This window comes from Dicentrarchus labrax, unplaced genomic scaffold (genome assembly GCF_905237075.1).
Source record: "Dicentrarchus labrax unplaced genomic scaffold, dlabrax2021, whole genome shotgun sequence".
NCBI classification, from domain to species: Eukaryota; Metazoa; Chordata; class Actinopteri; family Moronidae; genus Dicentrarchus; species Dicentrarchus labrax.
This window is the reverse complement of record NW_026136724.1, coordinates 15,766,504-15,782,343: the sequence shown is the minus strand read 5'-3', so window position 1 is coordinate 15,782,343 and position 15,840 is coordinate 15,766,504. Positions and strand designations below refer to the sequence as shown.

General features: G+C 40.4%; 1 protein-coding gene across 4 annotated transcripts in view; it reads left to right on the top strand.

The window, feature by feature from the left end:
- The window catches only part of bltp3b (bridge-like lipid transfer protein family member 3B), a 32,718-nt gene extending 20,736 nt beyond the window's left edge, over positions 1 to 11,982 (top strand). Inside the window, exons 16-24 of one of the 4 annotated variants that reach the window (XM_051391656.1) lie at positions 635 to 718; positions 1,453 to 1,601; positions 1,913 to 2,070; positions 2,347 to 2,497; positions 3,999 to 4,040; positions 6,647 to 6,906; positions 7,355 to 7,463; positions 8,609 to 8,766; positions 10,054 to 11,982. In XM_051391656.1, coding sequence (XP_051247616.1) covers positions 635 to 718; positions 1,453 to 1,601; positions 1,913 to 2,070; positions 2,347 to 2,497; positions 3,999 to 4,040; positions 6,647 to 6,906; positions 7,355 to 7,463; positions 8,609 to 8,766; positions 10,054 to 10,182 — 1,240 coding nt within the window. In that variant the 3' untranslated portion in view covers positions 10,183 to 11,982. Of the gene's footprint in view, positions 1 to 634; positions 719 to 1,078; positions 1,430 to 1,452; positions 1,602 to 1,912; positions 2,071 to 2,346; positions 2,498 to 3,998; positions 4,041 to 6,646; positions 6,907 to 7,354; positions 7,464 to 8,608; positions 8,767 to 10,053 lie in introns of those variants that run through there. The other 3 variants (XM_051391658.1, XM_051391657.1, XM_051391659.1) reach the window with 3 other exon arrangements.
- The last annotated feature ends 3,858 nt before the right edge of the window (positions 11,983 to 15,840 follow it).

The following is a 15,840-nucleotide window of genomic DNA, read 5'->3' as shown; positions in this document are numbered from 1 at the left end:
AATTAAATTTAAATCCCTTAGATTTTTGCACTGTTTGTAAAAACAATTGTAAACTACAAATACAAATTCTAAGAGCTCATAGTGGCATCTGATCTCGTCCGATCAACAGCCCCAAACCCAAGGATGTTTACTTACTTATCCACTATTAAATGAATGTAAATATTTAAAATAACTAGCTCCACTGTACCTGGTATTTCTCACTATTTCTAACAAAATAAATCAATAATAATTTTATTTAAAACAGTAAGCAATAGATTAATCAATGAATTGCCGCCCTTAAAGGATCACATATTAACCAAGTAATCATATGTTACAGTTCTTAGATTTAATAACTGAATCCCCCCCCCATGCGTCACTATAGATGATTAATCTAATGAATGAGTCTTCCTCTTTCTGTTCCTGAACACAAGAGCTGTACTTCTTCATGAGACTGTTTGTCCGTATGAATGTTCAGTTGTCTGACATTATGAATGTTGTTTGGCCTCAAGCTGCCATGTCTTTCTGTGTCCTCATCGACTGTCTCTCAGCTCATCATATTCTTGTCATTTCTGTCAGCTCATTCACTTCCTTTTCTACCTCTTGACCTTTGCTTTGACCCATGCAAGATGTGCGTGTGTGTTTTCTCTCTACCAAGGAAAGGAAGTTTGTCTGTGGTTTCTGATCTCCTCAGCTCCTCAAACTCCAGCAGATCCACCTCCCTTTATTCCATGTCCAACATGTAAGGCACTGGATCTGTGACTAGCTGTATATATGAGTGTGTGTATGTGTGTGTATATGTACTGTGTGAATGTGTCCTTGTGATTCTTGGATGAAAACAAATCAGTGCAAATGTGTGTATGTTACTTCCCCTGTGGGCATGCATTTGCATGTGTGCATGAGATGCTGGTCCTTGTCTGTTGGTCCGTATGTGTTAAAATGAGTCAGTTTTTTGTGTTGTTTGGTGTCAGCCTGTTGACTTGTGGTTGATGGTAGAGTTGTTTGTGAACAAATCTTTTTTTTCTTCTTTTTTTCCCCCAGCCTTGTGTTCTCAGTCTTTTCGGGAGCCACTTTGATTTTGTCCATTGTGATTTTTCTTTAGATCGTTTCTGGCGCTTGGGAGGATAGCACACTTGGTTCTTACATGACCTTAAACAACACCACACAAAGGAATGAAGCGATATTTAATTCATGACTTGTTGAGTAAGCCCTGTCAGCTCTCTGAGAGCGCAGTAGTTCTCGGCTCAGTGTCAGCATAAGAACAAAATTCCTATCAGATATGGTGAAATAAAAGCACTCAGGCCTGTTTTTTCTCCTCTTTTCTGGTCTCTTAAAATCAGTCGTAAATCAGTGGCATGCATGGACAGTGTTGCCCGAGCAGATATCAAACTATACAGAAACATATATGATTAAAATGATCTGATCCCTCACACTCTCTTCTATACGTGACACCCATGCCTTGTGTCTGTGTTGTAGTGGTCGTTTGATGCGGGACCGCTCCCAGTCCAGTTTCTCTGTGTCCTATAAGAACATGAAGAAGAGTCCGTCCCTGCAGTCGCTGGACAACATCTCCATAGACAGTTACTTGATGGAGGACGGAGACACATACAGTCTGCTGGAGAGAGGTGGAGCAAACTTTAATGCACTATCACACACAAATGTACAGTAAAAGGTGTTTGTACGAGAAAATGACCCTACAAGGATTAATATTTTTAGGTAGGAAGGTAAGTAGGATTACTGCACATGGACTGGTAGTCAACTGTATAAACCAGAAGGTGGCAGCATTGCTCTGTAATGTCAGTAATGTGCAGTGTTGCAGGGGAAGTTTCTTTACTCTTAAGATGTATTGATAAAGCCTGACAATGTACATAAGGCAAAGTCAAATGTGTGTCTTGTCAGTGTGAGTAATATTTGTATATATTTGCGTACGGTACAGATGACGTGTCCATCTCAGGCTTCAAGGACGCCATCAGCGAACAGAGTGCCACTGAGAGCGCCGCCGAGGCAGTGATCGGTCAGGAGCAGGAGGGAGGCGTGTCCCCCGACACTGTCAGCGCAACCTCCCAGAGCACCGACGATCCCACCAAAGATATAGTAAGATACCAAAAGTTGGTTTAGAAGTCTAGAAGAAAGTTTGGAAACATAAAATATCTGGAAAGATACAGAAACAATATTCTGGTACACACACATAACATCAGATTTATATTGTTATGGATTCACTGAGTATTTACTGTAACTGTAAATAATTGTTATACTGGCCTGAAGATATAGTTTGTACAGTACTAGAGTCAGAAAGGTCTGGAAGATGTGTATTTTGAAATGTAGGAACCCTTTCAGACGGCGCACTTTGTATGCTAACCTCTCCTCCAGGTGTCGGTGCTGATGTTGAAGGTGCAGTCGGTGTGTGTGGGCATGGAGGCGGAGGGCGAGAGCACGGCTGTGGCTCTGGAGGTGGGCCAGGTCACACCCAGCCAGCTGGGCAATGTCAGCCTCAGGCAGTACCTCAGCAACCGCAGCCTGGGTAAGAAGAAGTCTGCATACATGTTGAATTGTGTGAAATATGGTGCTTTTTTTTAATTTGAGCTCTAATGTGGTGTGTTACAGTTAACAGGCATTATTCTGTATGCTTTCTAGTTTCAAGGTATCCCTGCCACACTAATCAAAAAACATAATTACAGTGGACGAACAAGATCAAAACAATACTGTAATATTAGGTTCATTAGGTTAGGTTTTAGCAGGAAATATGCCTGATTTCTTTTGTGGCATAAAACAGCAACAGTTCTGCAAGTTGATCTAAAATTTTAGAGTTTCTCTTGATTGTAGATGTTGGGATGAGAAAAGTTTAAAAGGAAAAGTTTATCCCCTTGCATAAAGCAAAATATTGCCCAAAGAAGTAAAGATGATGCCAGAGACTGGAGGCTGAATTAAGTAGTGAAATCCTCCATGCAACAAGAAGTGAAGCAGTTATAGAAATAATACCACAACCATTGTCAAGTTGGTTTGAAACTAATATACTTTTAATATTTGTTTGATGTTCCTGGTTTGTTAAATTAAGGAATATTGTTGCATCATAATATCTCCGTATTTGGCGAACCACAAATTGGCAAAATACTGGAGTGAAGGACAAGCTGGTGCTGTTTTTAAAATGTGAGCTTGTTGATTACATAAACCAAATCCACCAAAATAGACTTCTGTGAAAGAAGGCTACAGGCTCAGGTTCAAACTAATGCTGAAGATGAAAGTGAAGGGGCATTTGTCAAGATTTAAGCACACAAGTAGGTCAGCTAGAAAACAAGGAAGAACAGCAGGGGAATGATTGGTGTGTGTGTCTGTGTCTTTGTGTGTGTGTGTGTCTGTGTGTGTGTGTGTGTGTTGTGTGTGTGTGTGTGGATTTAGACTAAAGCCAGCCACGTAACTAACTTTATTTGACAGTAGAGAGTGAGAGGAAACACAAGAGCAGAGAGAGGAAGAACATGTGATGATGGTCCTAGAACAGACTTAACGCTGTGTTGTTGGGTTTAAACCACCAGGATTCTCCATAACCGCCCCACCCCCTCCCACTTTCGCTTGTATTTTGCTTGTTCACATTTTAACACGAGACCGATGGAACGAAAGCAACATCAAGATATTCCTGTTTAACCCACAACTGACTCCGAACAGAAGCATTGTAGAGATGTAACACATAGAAAGCAGTTAATTTTTTCACTCGGTTTTCATTAAAAATGTCCAACATTTGATGCTTCCAGGTTCTTAAATATGAGAATTAATCACGTTTCTTGGTCTTGCATTACAGTAAAATAAGCTCTAGATACATCTGATCATGTCTGACTGAGCTCTAGGATATTGTGATGTTTAATTATTGGAATAATGGAAGAATCTATGAAGTAAATGGTCTTTAGTTGCAGCCCTAGAGAATCCTAGAATAGGTTCACCACTATTTCAAGTGTACACACACAGACACACACACATTTACGCACTAACACACACCCTCCTTTTATTTACCTTGCCATAACTCCCCACAGGTATGGTGTGTTCAGTACCAATACCTGCTCAAAGCAGCCAAGGTAACTGCTGTGTGTTAATTCACCATCTGTAACTTAACATGCATGCTTGCCTCAGCGAGTCTGTTTCCCACCTATGTGTGTGCGTGTATTACACACAAATTGTGCGTGTGTGTGTGTTTTCTTCCAGTTTGTCTTCTGTCCAATCTCATTCCCAGACTCAGGACTTTTGCTTGACGGCATGCACTGCAGTCGTACATAGATACAGCGTGTTGCAATGCAAGTGATTGCATGAAGTGTGTGTGGTTGACTGCTAATTCTTCAGCAACAAGGGGGTGTTGAGTGACACTGGGATCCCTTTCTTCCTGTGTGTCTGTGTGTCTGTGTGTGTGTGTGTGTGTGTGTGTGTGTGTGTGTGTGTGTGTGTGTGTGTGTGTGTGTGTGTGTGTGTGTGTGTGTGTGTGTGTGTGTGTGAGTGAGACACTGAGGTTTAAAAATGACAGTAATAGAGTGAGTGGTCCCATTATTTGCAACATTAGGCCCAGATACTCAATTGTGTGTGTTTGTGTGAGCCACATTCAAATTAATTGCGACTATTTGTGCAGACTGGTGTTAACCCCTGATCTTCCCATTCTCTGTGCCGCCTCTCTCCTCTCCTTTTCTCCCCACCTCCCTCATCTCTCCACTGCAGCAGACTTTGCAGTTTCAGTCCAGTGATTCAGGCAATGAGAGAAACGCCAGCTTTACCCCTTCGCTTCCTCTCCTCTTCCTCCTCCTCCTCCTCCTCCTCCCTATCTCACCAGAGCAATCCCTCCTCCTTTTCCATTTTTTTCCCTCCACCTTTCCTCCTCACTCTTCCCTCTAGCTCCTACTCCATCTTCCTACTAATCCTCTGTCATTTAACCCCCGCCCCCCTCCTTTTCTTCCCTTCATCTCCCTCCCTCTCTAGGCCATCCTTTCTCTTCCGTCCCTGTCTTATCACAGTCACTCAGTCCTTGGCTGCTGGCTGCCTCCCTCTCTTTCTCCCTCCCTCCCTCTCTCTCTCTCTCTCTCCCCCTCTCTCTCCCTCCATTTGCCTCGACCTTAGCCGCCCAGGATTGAGAGAGAATATGTCATTTTATCTGAGAAAAGCTGACAGCATTGTGTGTGTGTGTGTGTGTGTGTGTGTGTGTGTGTGTGTGTGTGTGTGTGTGTGTGTGTTTGTGTGTGTGTGTGTGTGTGTTTGAATGTTTTGCAGGTTCTGAAATTGCTCTATGGTATTAACCCTCTCTTGACTTTTCCTTCAGAGAGCATATTAAAGGGATGTGACACTCTTCTCGCTGTCATAATGAAAAGATTTCTTTAAGTGGCCATTTTCATGCCTTGCTTAGTGTTTCTATTGCAACTCGTGGTGTCTCTCGTCTGTTTTAAATAAACTTGTGCCTGTGCGTGTGTGCTTGCTAGCTGAATTTGTGTGTAAAGTTTGTTTGAAAGGAGGTTTTAATTACCCTCCCCCTTGAGTTTAACACCTGTCAAACCCAACTTTCATCAGTTTGTTTGTCTGCTTTCTCTCTCCTCACTTTTTCCTCCACCTTCACCTGTTGTTTTTTTTTTTCCTTCAATAAACAGGGAATCGTATCATCACGTTTCATGGTACCGAGAGTCAAATAATTCAGGTCATTCATGGGTGAAACACTTTATATTCACGTCTTTCACAGTTTTCAGTAACTCGGAGCTTCATTTTGTAGAGTGTCAAATTCATAAAAGGAAGGGGAAAAAAAAGATTCAATGGTTAAAACTTCCCTTTGAATCCTCAATACTTAGGTGGGAGTTTCCACTAAAGCCTCTAATCCCTAGTCCTCGGAAATAATTAAACATCACTGCAGCGAGGAGCCCGTGGGATCGTACAAAATCTCAAGTCTCCTTCAGCCCACCTTTTTCTTAATTCTTTCCTGCTCCTCTATTTTTCAGCTCACTTTGCTTTTTTCTTTGTTTCCAACTTTCTCTCCCACTCCTCTTTCTGATGCTCTGCTTCCTCTCTGTTCCTTCATCCCACCTATGACTTCACCCTCATTTAAACCTGGCCTTAACATGCACCCCCTTTTTTTTTTTTTTTTTTTTTAGAGTGAGCAAAGTTACATAAAATCAAGCATGATATAATGATGGGCTACAGAAGTTATGCATCTTTGTGGGCAACTGGAAGTACGCTTTAAAGTCACAGTGAACCGGCAGGAAATGTGATGCAATATTGAATGCTGTAGAGGCCTGTTGGCATCCACCCACACCTCCCTTACTGTTAGCTTATCAGACTAACTGTGGTAGATCAGGAGGAGGATGACAAAGCAGATTGAATAATAATCATCTACGCTCTCTTTTCATTTTTTAGATACAATTCAATTAGATACATTCAGGTCAAATGTAGATGAGACGTCAAAATATTTCAGTGTTGAGAAAATAATTAAATAGAAAAAAGAGGAATTCTAAAACCAACATATTCAAAATATTAACAAGTGCATTGAACAAGAAAGAGGAGCTTTACTGTCAGTTAAAGGACAGAGAAATCCTATTTCATATTGGGTGTATTTTAATGTCAGGTCTAAGTGTATTTCAGCTGAATCATCTCTACATGCACAACACAGGCGTGACACTGAAGCTGATGCTAACTGCAGCCTTTGACTCCTCCCTCACAGCTGGTGGCGAGATCAGCTCTGCGTCTGTCAAGGGCCTTCACAGTCCAGAGGTGCAGGCTCGCCTGGAGAGCGGGCCCTGTGCCGCCGCTCACTCCCCGCTGGCCGAGCGCAACGGCTTCTTACAGCTGCGTCTCCATGGATACCAGGCAAGCTTCTTGATGTCCACGATGCGTAACCTGGCCCACTTCATGGAGGACGACTCTGCGCCGCAGGTGCTTCCGATGGAGATCAGCATCAGAGACACGCACATCAACTTAAAGGTGAGAATCCCTTATGTTATTATATATATATATATATAATACTTCCTTCCTTTTATTCAGAGTTAAAAGTTTTTGTTTTACCCTGAGGTTATTGTTGTAGAACTACTGTTTACCTGCAGGATTTCAGCAGCATATTTGTCCTACTTTTTCCAATCGTGTTGCGGTAATAGACCCCATAACTCACTGCTGTACAGCACAGTAGCTTCTATAACCAAGTCAAATATTTTGAACCATGGCCTAATTGGAATTTGGATTTGAACTGAATGTTTAATGACATAGAAAGGCCTCTTTGCTTTCTCTCATGGGTTCCTTCACGGGTGAGTAGATTTCCTTTGGAACTCATGTGGAAACCTGAAAATGGATAATCCCCCTTTCACTCACTCACACACACACACACGCTCACACACATCAAAACTGCCACGCTCAACATGTGCTGTCTCTGCTGCAGGACGACGGTCCCCGGGACAATCCCTCCGACTCCGAGCCCTCCCCAATCACCCTGCATGTGGACAGTCTCATCATACACAGAGGAGACGACGGCTCCTTCTCTATAGGAGGTGACAAATGCACAACACATTTTCATCTGCCAGATATTTCTACTCTAGTAAAAACTAAATGGGAGGATCATTGATATTCTGATGAGGACACTGTTTAATTCATTACTCAGAGGAGAGATTACACAAAATATAGCCTAAGATTTCCTCCACTTGTGACTGATGCTTTTTTGCAGACGACACAATACTCCACATCTTCTTTGCCCCAAGTTAAAAGTACTATATCTAAATTCTGCTGTTAGGGTAGTAGCCTGGGATCATCTGGAGTTGTTTCACCACCATTGGCGTCATTGCAGTCAGCTTCTCCCAGTTAGGATTCCTTCAGTGTTCATAGTTCAGGAGGTTTCTATCAGGAGCTGAGCTATCTGCAGTAGTCTCCTCCTTCTCTGACGCTGTTCGGCAGACAAAGGAAGTCCTGGAGGGGCTACGAGGCGATTTGCTGCTAACGTTAGCTCAGCTTGTTTCTCCGATAAGATCCAGACATCCGATGACTTAAAACCTTCATCTGGCTAAATATATATAGTTGAAAACTAAGATCTTATGATAAAATTGGCTTAAAACTGAATTAAAAGTAAATTGGTTGGTAAAAAACAACCACAACGCATGCGCAAACGTGGATATGACGCCATTGACAGGCGACCGATGAAACACACCGCTACCTGAATAAAATGACAGATTTCTCTGTGTGTGGACATTGTTGGAAACATTTGAGATAATGTAAGTACACAACACAATAAAATATATAACATAGGTCTAGTGTTTATTGACATTTTATTGCGGAAATGTTACATATTGCAGACTTATTGGATGAATATTTTCAAATGAATATCTAAAATACTTAAAATTAGAACAAAGACTACTATCTATTAATATTATTTATTATTCTATATGTTTAGTTCACTGTTATATACATATGTTTAAATGAAAAAAAATATAAAAAGGAAATATACGTGCCCATGTATATGTATATACTGTAGGTCAACACGCTCAAATAAAAAATATTTAAAGTCTGCCAGATATTTCCACCTCCACTTCAGCTCTGATTCACTGCAGTTATGTAACACGTCCTATTAAATGTCCCATTAAGTCCACGCTCGATTCATCCACACCTTCAAATTCCCTTCCGATGTCTCTGTTTCTCCTCACAGTGGACACGGCAGCGGAGACCAAACCCGGGAAAGAGGGCGAGTTGATTGGCAGCACTCTGAGCCCGGTCCCTGAGGTTGTGGGCGCCGTCTGCAGTGTACCAAAGGCTACACAGACCCAAGCCCCGCCCACCAGCCCTCCTCCATCCACCAGAGAAAAGGTGAGACACACATGAAAGGATATTGTGTGTGGGGGTTTATACAGGCACAAACAAACACCTGCAGACAATCTTTAAGGTGAAGAATTGCATATTTTCTGCGTCGTTTTTCCTCCCACAAACACAAACTACTGAACAAGAAAGGCTTCTTCTTTACTGATCATTCTGGATGGAGTGCCAAATTTTGGTTTTCAAGCTATTCCAGCTTCCTGCTTGGCTTCTGTTTCTTCTACAGTGGGAGTGATATTCATCAATTTATGAAGAAAACGAGTTATATTTTCAGATTTTCAGTGAATAGTTACATAATGATGTTTAAAACCAGCAAGTGCTCCCATATAAACAAAAAAAACAGGTTGTTTGTCATTTAAATTCTTTTCTGCCACCTTTATAGTTAAGGATTAGTAAGGTTTAGGCAACCAAAACTACTTGGTTTAAGCTGCAAAGTGCCCCTCTGCTCAAAAATTAGTTTTTCTTCTTGTTCCTACAGTTTGAGCTTCACTGTGCAGAATGATGTCTGTGCAGAGTCTGACACTAGAAGGATGTTTTCACATTCATCTGCTGAAAGTGGAAAGTTTCTCTGTGCTCGTTGAAAGTCAGATTTTTAAGGGGCGGGGCCTACGAGCATGATTTGTGTCATCACAAATAGTTTGGAAGTCAATTCTGGTCCAGTATAAACTTGTACAGTGTGATGTAGAAACCTGAAGCCACCAGTGAACATACACTGAGAATGGACTTCACTGTGTAGGAGACATCTTGTGTCCAGCAGGAAAACTTACTTTACTTACTTATATTCATAGATTTCTGTAAGTTTTAATGAGGTTGAAGGAGTAGATGCCTTTATTTATAGAAGCAGATTATTTGTATACATGTCTTGTTTCATGTCTGGAGGAACATGAGAACTCAAGTGTTTACTGTCAGAAAGAAATGGGATGCCAATGTGATTTTTATGCCCGACTTTTCACCCTAATTTCCTCCCTCAGAAGTTTTATAGAAGTTTAACAACAACATGCTCCTTCTGCCTCTCAAACACAGGTCGTACCAAGGGTTTGAACAAACTACCGCTGCTTTTTAAGAAGGTTTTTTAATTCAAACTTTTGTTCAGCACCATTTCATGAAGCATGCATGTGGCTCTAATTTATTTTATTTATTTATTTAATTTTATGGATCTTTGTCCTTCATATGTGGATTCTTCAGCAAACACAACTTTTTGTCACTTTTTAGTTACACACACACACACACACACACACACACACACACTGACACATGCCCTTCTTTGTCGTTTGCTTACAGATGCTGGTGGAGGAAAACGAATGTTTGAAAGTGGAGCTGTCTCGAGCCAAGATGGCGCTGGCCGAGGCTCAGATGGAGAAGGACTCGCTGCTGCACCGCATGAAGAACCTCAAAGTCAACACCAGCTAGACTCGGCTCTCTCTCTCTCTTTCTCTTCACACCCAGCCAGTCAAGTCATTCAGCCCCCCCACTGGTCTGCAGTCATAAGGCCTGAGGGTCGAGGGTCAGCAACTTAATTAAAGGCAACATCAACAAGTGAAGGAAAAAAAGGGGGGAGGCATTTCTCGATTAAAACTGCTCCCTTTACACGCTTATTTGTTGAGTGAGCCACCACGTGATTATAGACTTCAAAATAATTCCTTCATAAAGCAATGCAGAGTCTGTGGAGACTCAAAAATACATGTTTTTACACGCTTGTCGTCTGTTTTATGTTCTCCACTTTGGACTGTGGAGGCTCGATTATATTCGGAGAGGGTTGAAAAGGGAGAAGTGACATTTAGTGAGACTTAAAGTGTGTGTGTGTGTGTTTGTGTGAAAGAAAGAGGATGAGGATCTATATACATGGTTGTGCCTACAGAACAGCCTTCCTACACTATAACTGTTGTGTAAGTTGAAACAAAAAAATAAAGAAATCACAGCTAATCTTAGACGAGCTTCATTCAACCCTGTAGGTATAAAGGAAAACTGAATGTCTGTATCTTCAGAGGAATGTCTTAAAAAAAAAAAAAAGACTTATTTTGCACTGCACTGAAATCAAACTTGTAATTTAGTGCTTTCATATTCGGGGCGAGGATGAGACAAATCATTCTCTCACTCGTCCTCGCGAGTGTGTACAGTGTATATTGTATAAGAATGTGAGCACATGACTATTTTCTTCAGAACACTGAATGGTTATGCAGTGTTTCAGTTGAATGTGTGTGTGTGTGTGTGTGTGTTTGTCTCAGTCAGAACAAGCATTTCATTACAAGTAGAGGATAAATTTATATCTGTCAGTTCCACGGCTTTGTCAGCAAAATGCCCCACAGTAATGTCTGTAACCCCGCCCGCCCGCCTCCCCTTCCTCCTATTTTTCTATGTGTAAATAGCTACTTAACATGTGCAGCACTTTTAAAACTGAGGCACTGTAAATTTAACAATTAGAACTGTGAGCGAACAAGCTGACAAGTGGAGAGAGGGCGGATTTAGAAAAGTATCTCATGTGTGCTCTCTTCTGGAAAAGAGGAGTAGGAAAATAAAGGCACATTAATGCTGCCTGACTACATATATATAAATGTGTGTGTGTGCGCGTGTGTGTGTGTGTGCGCGTGTCTTTATGTAAATTTCTAATCTGCCATGTGTCATTTTTTTTCATGGACACGCGTTGAACGTCTCTGCTGCTGATCCATGCTTTCATGCCTGTGTGACGAGTTCAGGGGGAAAACTCCCTCCTGAGTAGATGTTTAAAAACGACTAAAAAATGACTGACTTTTCTAACAGCACATGCTTTGGCACAGCACAAAAAAGACTATAAAAGGACAGTTTGAGGTCTCAAAAAGTTGCTCTCACTCTTCACAGTGGATTCAAGTACATCCATCAGTCTACATATGCAACTGTCATAATAACCTGTACTTTGCCCGGTTCATTTCAGTTTGAAGATTTTAAAAAAAATGTTATGGTTCGTGTAAAAGAAGTGAAACACATGTAGTTCTCTGCACAAACGTGGTGTCAAGACTTGAAAATGTCAGAGGTAGGATTTTAACACGATTGTATGTTTTTCTTTTTCCTCTATGTTTTTCCTCCATTCATCACAGCCGCCCTTCTTCCTCCTCCTCCTGTTTCTGGGAAACTCTGAAACCCTGTGGAGGAAGAAAAGACACAAAAAGTAATAAGTTGTATTTTGTCTGTCAAAGCTGCTGAAATACTGATGAAAATAAAAGGGTATCCAATTTAGGTTTCACCTTTTTGTGTGTTTTTGGTGCGGGTTTATTTGCCAACATGTTTCCATTTTTTCAAATATATGTCTGCTCCTAAAATTTACAACTTTCCACAGTTACAAGATTCCCACACATCCTGGAAAACCTGGATATTTGGAGACTTGTTTTCCAGTCATTAAAACACCTGGAACTGTATCAAAATGACCAAATCTCCTGGAAATAATCGATGTTGTCCTGGAAAATGTTAGTTGTATTTTAGCCCTTCAGATTGCCTGCGTGAACCAACGTTGGAGGAAAACTGTCGTCAAATCTCTGGAGACCTACCTGTAATGAATCTGAGACACTTCATCATGAACCCAACATCATTTAAAAAAAGGGAGAATAAAAGTGGAGTGAAATGTGTCTGTGGTGCTGGTAAATAATATGACTGTTTGTATTGTCAAGAAAACTGGAAGATGTCCTGGAAAATGATCAAGCAAAAACTTCTCTAGTTGTTGCTTCTCAAGGATTTGCTGCTTTTCTTTATTTTATATTGTTTTAAAGTGAATATATTTAGGTTTTGGATTGTTGAATACAGTTCAAACATATGAACTCATCTCCCTGGGTTTTTGGAAATTAAAAACAGCCATTTATCTCTATTTTTTTGACATTTTACAGACAAAACAATTTATTATTGTGAAAACAACTCAGATTGATCAATCATGACAATGGTTGGATGGGGCACAGAGTATCAAAGACTATCGATAACCTGCCACTGAGTGCTTGCTGTCATTCGTACTGGTTTGTTTATTGGGCAGTTTCTGATTGAAATCTTTGTTAATTTTAGATTTCATTAATCTTCACAAACAAAACTTAACATTTGAAACATTTTGATACTTTTCTTGCATGAAAAAAAGGTTTTATAGACAAACATGTTTATATTTCTCAGTAAGTTTTCATATAAAACACTATTTTAGCAGCAGTACTGACACTCAGGCATCTTATTGACATTAGTATAGAAAAATGGTACCCAGCATAACAAGTATTTATCAGATCTGGGTTGGGGTTGCTATAAATTGCCACTCTGGAGTGATTTTAAACACTCTAAAGACGCCATATAACTCCTAAATGAAGGGCCTTTACCAGCGTGAACTGAAAGCAGTGCAGCAAATGTTGACACACTTGAGGACATTTATCAGATTTCATCCTCAGTATAACCCATGACACAACAAGCTTATATCACATATGATGTACTGTTCCTCCAGACCTGTCAACTGGCTTTAATGTGAAAAATCAGCATAGTTCCCCCACAATATCGCTTCATGGTCACAGGAGTGCACGTTACCACAATACAAGGCGTAGCAAATAATAACGCTTAAGGAGAAGTAGTCAACAATAAACAGGCACTCAGAAATGGTCCCAGGTGGAGGTCAAGAGTTTGAGTAAACGCAGATATTCATATGATGTTCAAGTGGAAAAACATCATCTGGTCCCCAGAAGGACGCATATAGTGCTGTAGGAAGAGGAAAAACACATTTATATCCACTGAAAATTAATTATAAAAGGCGTACAAGCGTTTTTAATTACTTTTTAATTTATATATGTTTTTTTCTTGGTTAAAATCTGTTAAAGAAATGTTGCTGGCAGATGTAAAAGCTCCTACATCATCGTTTTTTTTTTTTTTTTTGGTATCTTGTTTAAAAAACTTATAGCACGAGTTCATTTCATGCAGCATTTCTTTCAAATTAATTAGTAAAACGATGTTGAAGTTTTGTTTCTGTGACAAGTGGAGGAAGGACCCAGGCAAACTGTGTAAAGGCAGCCTCAAATGAGCTGCACTCAACCGCTGCAGGAGAGTGTGTTTGGACTTTGTGCACATAAATGGTCATGACATTTTACGGCTGGAGTAGTGTAGTGAGTCATAGAAGGGCATTAAGTGTGCGAGTGTGTGTGTGTGTGTGTGTGTGTGTGTGTGTGTGTGAGGGAGACGGAGAAAAATCTTTTTCTTTTGCTCTGCAGCTTTTGACGTGACAGCCTGTTAACATACTGTAGCTTAATGTTACTGTGATGATGGCAGGTCCTTTTAATGTAAGCAAAGCCATGTACACACTCATGTATATACAGTGTGTGTGTGTGTGTGTGTGTGTGTGTGTGTGTGTGTGTGTGTGTGTGTGTGTGTGTGTGTGTGTGTGTGCGAGATAGTGGAGGAATGGGAGCCTGCACCATTACATGTACAGCTGGATTGTGGGAAATATGATGTACGAGAGAAAGCAGCTAAATGGAGTTCAGCCATTGTTAACGTTATTATTTACACCTGAGCTTCTGCTATTGTGTCTATTCATATCAGAGTCTGTCCACATCAGGAGGAGATAGTCCGCTCTCCACTCTTTTTATTAGATAATTTGAGGAGTGAGAACCAGACGGAGGGTGTTTAAGTGACATTTTGGCATTTACCGGCTTAAAGGGCACATGTGAATTCTAAAGCAGTCTGGAGTTATTAATCAAAAGGACCTGATACTGAACGCTCAAAATATTATAAATATATATTATATAAAAAGGCAAAATATAGTTTTGTCTCACCTGTGAAGTTGGTCAAATGTCACACAGGTGTTACAATATATACAAACAGTCTGCTTGGAACAATTTTGGTGTCTGATGTGTTTAATATGCAATAAAAAAGTATATTTTACACATTAAAATCATTTAAAAAAGCACCATTCATTTAAAACTTCCAGAATCTAGGAATATGCAATTTTTTCCCCAGGTTTCCTGCTGGACAGAAGATGTCTCCTTCTTCACTGTAAAGTTGACACATCACACTTGTGTAAGCTGCAAACTGGACCAGAAAAACGAATAAACCTATAAATTTACAGCACGAAACAACATTTTATCACAATTTACCACGTTTTTTGAGATTTTACAAATTACATTATTATTAGAATAATAACTAAAATAACCAACATACTAATTGTTAATGAAAATAATCAGTAATTGCAGCACTATATTTAATTATACGCCTGCTTTCAGTCTCTTTAGTCCTTCACTGTAGCACAGAAAAGGCTCCATAATGCGTACATTTTCTATTTTTTAAGCACAAATGCGTCTCAAATATGAATATTTGCATCTTTTCTCTGTTTCATATGTCTGTAAACTGAATATGTTTGTGTTTTGGACTGTTGGTCAGACAAAGCAAGACAATAAAATAGGCATTCATCACTACTTTCTGACATGTTATGGACCAAAAAAGGGGATGAATCAATTCAAGGAAATAATCAGCAGGTCAATCAATAAAGAAAATAATCCTTCACTGCAGCCAGAAAGTCACTTTAACCTGTAACAGAAGTGGGACATTGTGGCTGTAAGGTGGAGCACCTGAAGGCAGCACGTCTCCCTAAATTCCAATTAGGCTGCAGGATGAACCCACCAGGGCAGGTCCCAGCATGCACCAGGGGTGTGTCTGTTTCCCAGGCTGTCAGTGGACAGATCTGAGCACATTAAAAAACCCCCCATCTTCTACCTTCATTCACCATTCATGCAGACAGGGAGGCTATTTTTAGGATCTCACCTGTTTGTTTCCAAATCCAACACACCTCCAAGGGCGGATGGGGGAGCTGCGCATGCGCGTGTTTAATAAGAAGAAGTGAATGGTCAACAACTGGCACAGCTGGGAGGGTTTGAGTGGGACTTTTTTTAAACAAAAGGCATTGCCTCCTGTTGGTGTTGTAGCATCGTCATCCACGCCCAGACTGTAACAGTAAGTCTGTAAGTCAAGTCAGATAGAATAAAAGCAGAAGTGGGATGCCTTGTTTTCAAAATAAAATGTTTAGTCTTGCACAAGGAGACTCCAGGACAAGTTTTTTTTTAATTTTTTTTTTTATGTGGGATAAATAAACCA